Source organism: Colius striatus, chromosome 13, assembly GCF_028858725.1.
Source record: "Colius striatus isolate bColStr4 chromosome 13, bColStr4.1.hap1, whole genome shotgun sequence".
NCBI classification, from domain to species: domain Eukaryota; kingdom Metazoa; phylum Chordata; class Aves; order Coliiformes; family Coliidae; genus Colius; species Colius striatus.
Window position 1 is genome coordinate 10,210,189 of NC_084771.1, and position 9,894 is coordinate 10,220,082.

The window sequence follows — 9,894 nt, forward strand, 5'->3', positions numbered from 1 at the left end:
TTAGTCTAATAATATAAAATGTAACAAACCAAATACACCCAGCAGCCTATATTTTATGCAATAATACTCTATTTTATAATCAGTTCACTTAGTTTTCCATATATATGTGTGATCAGACTAAAACTATGTTTACTTAAATCTTGAGTTATGTCATTCTTTGTGTCAGTGTCTGAAGCAAACTAATTCCTACTCAAAGATTTTGCATGATGAACCTTAGCAGCATGAGCTCCCTGAGATTTTTGCAGTAATTAGAATATTTTAATAGTGGTCCCTGTACATAGAAATCAGCACTCTGAAGACAGTTAAATGAGAATAGTCCTTTGCAAAGTTGAATTTTCTTGACGTAGCAATGAGGAAATCCCTTCTTGTCTTTTGTTTTCTCTTTTTTTTCCCTCTGTTCATTCTGAAACCATGACTTGATGAATGTCACTGGGCTGTAATCCAGTTATTCCATGTGGTGGTGGGAACAGAGAACTAGATATTTCATTTGGACTGAGTGAGCCAGAGTCACTCTGAGCTGAGCCCCCACTGCCATCAAACTGAGATATTTTCTTCTTGATAATTTTTCTTTCTTTTGCTCGGCGATTCTGGAACCAGATTTTTACCTGCAGTGTTATAAATGATATCTGATTAATTCAAAGTAGTGGTCAACTTTTTACAGTAATAATAGCAACAAATATCTAGATATGTTAAAAACAACCCCTATAAAATATTCGCATAAACCCCAAACAAACAAGCAAAAACGCCAGAAACAAAGAAACCCCCCCCCCCAACCCCCCAGTGTTTTAGTTACTCTGTATACATTTTCTTCATTCTAATCAATAGAAAATTACTTTCTTCTGTTAGACCTAGTGGAAAGTGAGATTACTGTGTTATATTTAGGCACATAAGAATCAACTTTGACTCAGGGTCCATCTAATTTGTTATCCAGACTGTCAGTGGCACGTGTCAGACTTTAGAAAGATTCCAATTGTGGAATAATTTTGAAGATATCTTGATCATCTGTCTTATAGGTTAATTCAGGCCCAAATAGTGAAGGTGGTTCTTCATTTATATTGTGGGTGATTTTTGTGTGTGCATATACTTTATATATTAAAAGTTTAGCATTTTTTTGTTACTGGAGTGTGTAGATGTGTACTTTACAGACACATATACAGTACATATGTACATGTGTATAAATTGATATATTAGCATTAATTAATGATGAGGAATTTCCCAGGCTAATTGTGCATATGTAAAGGCTCTTATCTGTTTGAAATCTACTTTTAGTTGAAGGATCTATATTTTCTTTCCATAGCTGAAAGTGTGAATGAGTAGAAAACATCATTTATGTTTTCCTTACCATTAATTTTTTGCATTCTTACTTTAAAGTGTTTGTTGTATCCTTTAAGGATTCAGTGTGGTTCTGTGAATACAATGTGATATAGAACGTCATCCCATTGCTTTGTGTTAAAAATCTCATCATTATTCTCTAGTTATTTTGTCATTACCTTCCTGGGAATGACAGTAAAAAACATTTAGCTTTGTCACAAGTCCTGTAGAAATGCAGATAATATTGTCTACATTACACTTGAAGGAAACTTACCAGTAAAAATTTTGATGGCTTTAAGAGCCACAGTTATATAAAAGGAAACCACTGATTTTATGTGGTGTCACTGGTTACTCCAGGCATTTTGTTCTCCGTCACCCGACTTGCATAACATTAAGGTAGAGATTTTGAATCTTTCATAATTACAGTTCTCTGCAAGTTTTCCAATGCAGCTGTATCATACTGTATAACAAACTTTAGTCCATTAATTATAGACTTGTTTTTCATAGTTGCTTTCTGGGGCTGCTTACAGTCTGTGGAGTATAATCTGCGCACTGTTTAGAGCTGGGATTGAACACCATTGCACTACAATATGTTTATAAAGATCTAGCACTTGGTCCTAAAATACTGTTGTTTATCTATTCATCCTTACACTTCCAGCCTCAATTGGTCCCTCTCTATTCCGTGTTCTTGCACATACTGAATGCAGAAGCAGAGGAGGCCACTGAAAGAGGATATTTTAGATACAATATGTACATTCAGAAAGAACAAAAATGTGTAGAATTCTGTTGTTGTTTTTTTTTTTTTTTAAAGAGATCTCGTGTTTAAATTTACCTGGGGGCAATAAATCTGGTTGCTAAGGTATCGCCAAATCCTCCCTTATCCTCCAACTGCAGCAGAACCATTGCAATTCTGTTGTATAAGGTGGGTTGGATTCAACAGTTACTGTTTTGCAAACTGCAGAGCTTTGCTTCAAAAGTATGCTCTCCAAACACAATGACTTTGGGAAATTCTTTATCCTGAATTCCTCCAGTCCTTGTGTGAACACAGCTAATATCCCTGGGCCCCTGTTCAGAAGACTTTCTTCAGAACAGAGCTTAAATATTTACTTGATATGAATGAATGAATACAGAGCTGCTTTCCAAAGAAGCAATGGATCCCAATATGCACTTGAAAATTTCCTGAATGGATAGTCCTGGCTACATATATATATGCATAACAGGCATAAAAATTCAGCACAAAATTTTATAGCCTGAGTTATATAGTATATAGTGGGTGTGAACTACTACTGTAGGTGAAGTACTTGTAAACAGTACCTGCAAAAAGAGATCCTGGCTTGAAAATCTAAAGTGAGTTTGTAAAAACTCATTAAAATGTGCTGAAATCTAACTGACTGAGGAAGAATGTGGCCTGTGAAACAGTAGCAATAAATTTGTAACAACAATTATGTAAGTAGGTCATTTGATTGCTCTTTGAATATTGAGTTTTCATTTTTCCTGGCTTACAGCTGAAATATACCAATGCTTTGGATTTTTTCTGACCACCATTTTCTGTGATTGTGTGAAGAAATAAAATGGTGAATGTCATAACTATTGAGAACAGAGTTTAAGATCATGTTAAACTGAACTGTTTAAATTGTAGCTGTCTAGCAAGCTGTTATGTGCATAAGAATACATACTTTTTCTGCTACAAATGAATTCCTACTGTTTGATTACCCATAATTGGAGGTTTCTCTCAAATTATCCTATTTTTGAATTTGTATTTGCACAGTGTATTCTCTGTGTGTTATAAATTAGATCATGGTTGCCTTTGCACTGCTTTTGGATGCAGAATGCGAATGCTGCTCATGTTCCCTGATAGTAACAGTGTCTGATGAGTGGGTGCATACAAATGATGGAGAGCCTATGTACCTGTCTTTCAGATAGTCCCAGGTTTGCTGCAAGTTCTGACTTTCTCCTTATTGTAATGTATCTGTTGCAGTGAAATTCCTTCTCTAATTCTAGTCTCTGATGATCTGTGTAAACAACCCGGTACTTTTCTTTTGTTCTTGTTTTACCTGTTTAAGAAAGAAATATTATTAATATGTTGCATTTTATTTTTCTATAGCATCTTTATTTCAAACATCTCAAACATTTTACAGACATTAATTAAGCTGCAGAGTAGTTGTGTGGGATTGTTTCCTGTTACAGGGAAGGAATGTGAGATGCAGGGTGAGGGAGTGGGTATTGGTTATGATAACTGTCTATCCCTCTATCTGCCTTTCTCTGTAAACATACATTTAAATGTAACGCTCTTAAGTGAAAAACAGCCTGAAGCATCTTAAATAATTCATAGCAGTGTATAATTGATGCTGGCTATATTTGATCTCAAAGGGGTTTAATTTCAGTGCTCATTGAAGTAACTTCCATGTATATGCAGGCAAAAATACCCAGGATTTCAAGAACGAAGTTCAGTCACAATTTGTTGAGTCATACTGTGTCCTAATTATTTGTTTGTGTTTTTAAAGTTCACCTCTGTAACACAAAGAAGTGTCCAACGGGAAAAGCTTTTGTTTCTTGTGTGGCCATAGGACATGCTTATAAGCTCATTAATATTTTGAAGTTATTTTTTCTAGAAGGTCCAGTCTTGCAAGATGCTGAGTGCCTGTAGAGGCGTTATTGGGGGCACTCTGTGTCCTCAGCTTCCCCTTTGAGTTGAAGGCACTTGGCAATTTGTAAGATGAGTCAATAAAATACTTGTAAAAGGATTTTAGAATCATCTTATCTCTAATATATAAAAGAAATGTTCTTAGATATAGTAGATAAATACTATTAAGAGAAGCATTACTTGATGTTTAGAAGACATCTCTCATTTCATAGACTTCTTTAAACAATTCTTCGCGTAATAATAATACAGAGAGATTGCTTTTCAACTTATTTGTTCTCCTTTGCACTTTCAACAGCCAGCTAGATAGTTTTCTTTTTTCTTCAGATCTTCCCAGGTTTTTTTTGGGTTTTTTTGATGTGAGCTTTCTGGGACAAACTGTAGGACAAAGACCCCTTTAAAGTGGTTCCCTAAAATCCATTGAGGTGTTAAGATGAAGCACACGACACACAAAGGAGCGACAAGGAGATCTTATCAAGAACCCCTTTCACATTCAGAAACACAAACCAATTGGTTTGGAATTTACAAGCCCTAAACAAATGTCAGACTCTTTCATCTTAGGAGAGGGAAAAAAAAAGGACAGAAATAGATGAAGGACTATTTTTTTCCTCAATTATCTTTAATTTTGGACCAACACTGAGGATAGACTGCAATATTTTTAACTAAAGGCTGAAGGTAGACATAGCTTAAGCCATTTGGAAAGATGCATGATTAAGGATGTTTTCTCAAATCCTATGCCATTTTTACTTTTAGTGTATAAGGTTTTCCTGCTTAGATTTGCAGGACTAAATCATCAAACTAAGTTTACTTTTTTTCAAGGTACAAATTCTTGGCTTTGAAATATTTGCTGTGATAGATATAATGTTAACAATAGTATAGATATTCAGGTTCCTTGTAAACTGAAGGCTTAGGAGGTAATCTTTGAAAAAAAGTTAAAATTCAACAGGGTTATTCTGGCTTCACTATAATCAGCAAATATAGCCATGATTTAAGGGGGTGGAGTAAAGGAGTAGTTTTCTCCATTCCCCTTGGTCATAAAATTCACAGAGCATTTCTTCTGAAGACAATAAAGCTAGGAGAAGGCCTCTTTATTTGCTGTGAAAATCATCACCCTTTCCGGCAATATAACTCCTGAAGAAAAGAAGGAGAAGGAAGAGACAAGACTGCATATCAAAGCAAAGTAAAGTGTTGAAAGGGTCTGTTGCCTCAATATGACAGATATGCCTCAAAACCTCAGACAATGTAGCCCAGTGGAAAATAGATGTCACAACTAGTTTACAAAGCAAAATAAATTAGCGTTAGAGCAGAGGCCTGGCCTTTTTCCTGCTTTTGTATTTTGCTTTCGGTCTGTGTTTCTGCTGTGATGTAATCTGTATTCCTTGTCCACCACTGCATGCTTAAACAAGAACATAAAATGTGTTGACTAGAGTTTAAAAACCAAAAAACCCTGTGATTGATCTTTAAAAATAGAAAAATAATGTCCTTTTTGTTTTGTCCCCTTAAAGGCTTTCTTAGAAAGGTCACTCCCAGATGAAAGTGGATATCAAGTTTTAAAAGATATAAAATCTGTTTTCTAGGCCCTTGTTCAGATATATTCCTTGCAGGAAGATTCATGCTTTAAAGGCTCACTCACTCTCATCAAATACACATTTTACACTATTGATTACACAGCTTTTAGAAATGAATTGGTCTGAAGTTCTACTTTTACGTAACTCAAGTTGAATGGACATTTTGTCATTGTTTTTTACTCAACACGAGATCAGACTGTGAGGAATTCTGCATATATTCTTTTCCTCATTTTGACAGCCTGTCTGGGAAGATACTTTCACCAAGGCCACTTTAGATGTTTGTTAAAATTTCTTATCACCTCTTATGTGTGCAATATCTGTGTATTAAAATTAAAACCGTTTTGGTTCTGAGTACAAAGTTATGGCCTTTTAGTAAGAGGATATATCATTTCAAATCAAGTTGCATCTGTTGAAAGGAGATAGTACTTCTGTCTTTGTCATGTTATTTCACCCTGAGAATTGACTTGGGTAGGTTCTCATTTCACTTTTCCTGCAATTTAATTTCTTTTGTGTGAAATGCTAAATGCAAATATTGAACCAGAATGTAGTAGACTTAATAGAGTCTAAATAGAGAAGAAAAATTCCTATTAAAATCTCCTCCACACAAATAATTTCCATTCTCTTTAGGACAATATTTCAGCAGGCTCCCTCATTTTGTTAAATGTGATTTCTGTTATTCTCTGCTATTCATGTACATCAATGTGAGTACAAGCCACTACTGCAGTTAAGGCCATACACCTATTTACATGCAGAAATAGAACTGTAGAATTTAAGGCTGCAATTCTGACATTTTAGAGCAATGAACTGTATTAAACAGCAATAATATTGAAGGGCAGAGGCAATGGCTGCTTTGATAGCATAAGTAATATTCTGGCAATAAGGGAAAACAGAGAGCAAGTCGGGTTCAGAGAGCAGTTATAATAGTATCAAGCACATTTTTAATGCTATCTTCTAGAGAAAGCATTGATGAGTTAATATGAAGCTGTTACACACATGATTTTAGCCTTGCTATTCTTTGTTTGAATTCCCTTTCATTCTTCACAACTTTTTGTGTTGGCACTAAAATTTTCTCTTTTATGGTTAACATTTTTTTAAACAAGCACCAATGAAAAGTTAAATCTATTTGGTACTTTTCTCACTTGACAAAATACCACATTGATGCCTTACTGTCCAAACCCCTTTTTTTGAAGCTGGGTTGGTGTCTTGAATCCAATTCTTCGAAGTCCTGAGCTGTTTTTAACACTTCAAAGGACTGGGCTCCAGGAATGTGTAGCCTCAGGACCTTATCTATTGACAGACCCTGTTTCACCTGTGCAGAATCCATGAAGTATTTCATGTATATAAATTCCATGTAAGTGCTTTTGAGACTAGAGATTAATTTAAGCACATAACTGCTTTTCCTGGATGACATATATGTTTTATGAAGTTGAGCAAGCGTGTGAGAAACAGTGTCTTCCATGTCTGTACAATAAGGGTAAAACTAAGATTTATATTGCTAAGTCCATGCTTTAAGAAAGCTAACATGTTTCCAGTTCAGCAACAACATGACAGAGACAGGATTGCCTCATTGACATTCAGTAGTGTCAATTGAATTTGGTCTAGACTCAAGTCTTACATCACTTCTACACCTGGAAATCTCCAATGATGTTAATGAAGTTACTGCTGATTTATGTGAGTATACGTAAGGGGGAAAACAGACAATAAATCTAATTGGCTCTGAAGACCTTTGTAGAGGCTCCCAGTGAAAGGTTGGCATTGCGATATCCTAATGTTCAGTAGGCATTGTATATTTAGTAACAGTGGAAAAAAATGTGTCTGCTTTATAACTAAGAAACAATTACCTGACTAATTTTTCTCTTGAGTAATAACCATTCCAAGGAGGATTTGTCTCAAGCAGCAGTGGTGATTTTCTGTGTCTTGTAAAGTTGCTCTAATTGTAATTGCTCTTCTTTAGAGCATTTTCTTTGATGCTCTCTAACACAGACTTACTACTTTTAACCTTAACAATAGCATTAGCAAACCTTGCTACACCCAATTTACACCTTGGGAATATACATTCAAAGGATCATCTGACATGCAGCTTGTGACAAAAACAGGCACATCAACGAGTGACACTTGCAAGAAAGTGATTTTTTTTTTTTAAATTGTGTCATTGTGACAAGATGCAAAATTCTGGTACAGGAGAAAAATATGTTAAAGCAATTTGAAACTGAATGAAAAGGAAGCTTGAGTGATGAGATATGTGCTCTGCGAACAAAATAGTCTATGTGGATCATTTGAGTCAGATTACTTCTCTCAGAATATTTCTTCTCACCTAATAAATCTATGTATAAAAATAAAGGACAAAGGAACAACAGCAGAAAATGGCATAATCACTAGAATTGGAGCAGGGCACATAATTTTCTTTGAAAGCATTGAAAAGCTTTAAAAACATCAACCTATTTTATATTGCTGATTACCTTGCGGCACAAAATATTTGTGTAGTTTCTTGGCATACAACAGTTAAGTGTTGCTGCATTCATTGTTCCATAACATTCTCAAGGATAGCATGTTTTACATCCAAAATGCTTTGCAGAGTGTTACAGCAATAATTCCTGGGCCTGAGTGAGATGTAGACATATCTAACCACAACAGCCATTCCACTGTAGTAACCATAGAAAGCCACTGGCAAAGCCTTTATGACAAAAGTGAAACTAGTGCAAATTTAGTTAAAACTGCATTAAACAGCAGTAGGTTAAATAAATGTCATAAATGACCCACCAACCTATGTGCTTCAAGTAAAGTTAATTATTTATAAGCTCAGTGATAGCAGAAGATGCTTTCTCAGGTAGAAAGTTGAACAGACACTTACCGGTGGTGTTAACTTGCACTGTTTTCCTCATCCATTCATAAGAGCTGTGCCTTTGGCTGTTGGGAGAGATTTGCTGTGCATTAATTGTATCTACAGGAGGCAACCCCCCAGTACCAGCAGGATGGAGGGAGCTGTAATCAGCAGAACTGTAGGAGACCTGTCCAGGAGACGAGCCATTGATCTGTGCAGCAGCAACCGTGCTGGATGGTCCTGGGCCGTAAGCGTTCCAGTCCTCCCTCTGTGGGCCATAGTGAGATCCCCAGGCTCCCGCAGGCTGTCCGTGGGTATCCAGACTTGGCACATGATGATATCCCATGTAATCTGAATAGGGTGGAGTAGACACAAAATTCTGCACTGGCAGGTTGTTATTAGCCCTTGCAGATCCTGGATACATGCTGCTCTCTTTCTCCAAGAGAGAGCTCACATACATGACTGTCACAGGCTGCAAATATGTTGTCACAACATCTTGTTCTTCCGTATTTTCTTTTGCTGCTTAAAAACAATTGGTTTTGGTTTTCTCTTATAATGCCACTCTGCTTGGAATCTTCTACTTCATCCTCTTTTATTATCAAGTGTGTTACCAGGTCCTGGTGGTAATGGTTTACCAAGATCTTGTCTGACGTCAGTCTAACTGCCTGCCTCATAATTACATTTACATTCAAATGAAGGGCTGACCAACCCCACCTTTCTGCTGGCTCTGGTGCTTTCTCTTTTAGAGAACTTTATCTATTCTATTACCCTTCCCTGATATTCAGCAGCAACTCCAGTACTGGAAGGTGATGCAACAATTGCTTGTATTTGTAGCTTGGTAAATATACCTTTTTTAAAAAAGAAAAGACAGTGGTAACTACAATAGCAATGTTTGGTGTTCAAATGGTTGTTGCCTGAAACATTTATTTTCTGATGTGTTATCAATCAAGTAGTAAATCTGTTACTCAGCTTCTCAGATACTCAAAATAAAAAGATCTAATTTTTGATTCCTAAATGAAGAGCTGCAGTCAATTTGAATAATTCTAAGTTACTGTAAATAACTTGAGAATACAGAGCACCTTGTAAACAACATGTCTTGAATATAACTCTCAAAAGTTTTCCCCTAATTATTGATGTTTGTAAGTGGTTTTTTAGTGTGGGAAAAATTAAGGCTCAAACTGTAAATGCACATGTTGACACTATACCCATACAGAGTGATTTAAAGAGATCCCTTCATCTCATGGCCATAGCAAACTGATAAATTTTTAAAAGCAGACAATCTTCTTACCAAAGGTGATGCCAGAAGAACAAAGAAAATTACTGTAAAAAGTAGTCAAAAAAGTCTTAGATTTAGCCCAGTACTACTGTTGGCTTCTGTTTCAAACTGAAGTCCACCTTTCTCTGCCGGAAAGGCTGGGCACCTTCCCTTGAAACCTCTGTGTAGTCGTCTGTTTGCAGTGGTGGCAGCTTAGGTAAGTGAAATCAGCAGGGAGAAAACATCAGGGTTATCCAGTTAGTGGATCAGAACTGCCTTGATGTGTTTCTGTGAAGTG

The 9,894-nt window shown here is 36.1% G+C and overlaps 1 protein-coding gene across 1 annotated transcript; it reads right to left on the reverse strand.

The window, feature by feature from the left end:
- Positions 1–398: 398 nt before the first annotated feature.
- On the reverse strand, positions 399–8,801 carry LOC104551796 (homeobox protein CDX-4). The gene is made up of 3 exons (XM_010198162.1): positions 8,372–8,801; positions 3,220–3,365; positions 399–605 (listed from the first exon to the last, which is right to left on the reverse strand). The coding sequence occupies exons 1-3, from the start codon at positions 8,799–8,801 to the stop codon at positions 399–401; spliced, it is 783 nt and encodes a 260-aa protein (XP_010196464.1).
- Between the last annotated feature and the right edge of the window lie 1,093 nt (positions 8,802–9,894).

Coding starts and splice junctions, on each gene's coding strand:
- LOC104551796 (XM_010198162.1), bottom strand. CDS start 8,801: ATGTATGTGAGCTCTCTCTTGGAGAAAGAGAGCAGCATGTATCCAGGA. Junction 3,366..8,371: donor AGTGCAAGTTAACACCACCG/GTAAGTGTCTGT, acceptor TTTCTTAAACAG/GTAAAACAAGAACAAAAGAA. Junction 606..3,219: donor TGGGACTATCTGAAAGACAG/GTACATAGGCTC, acceptor ATAACACTGCAG/GTAAAAATCTGGTTCCAGAA.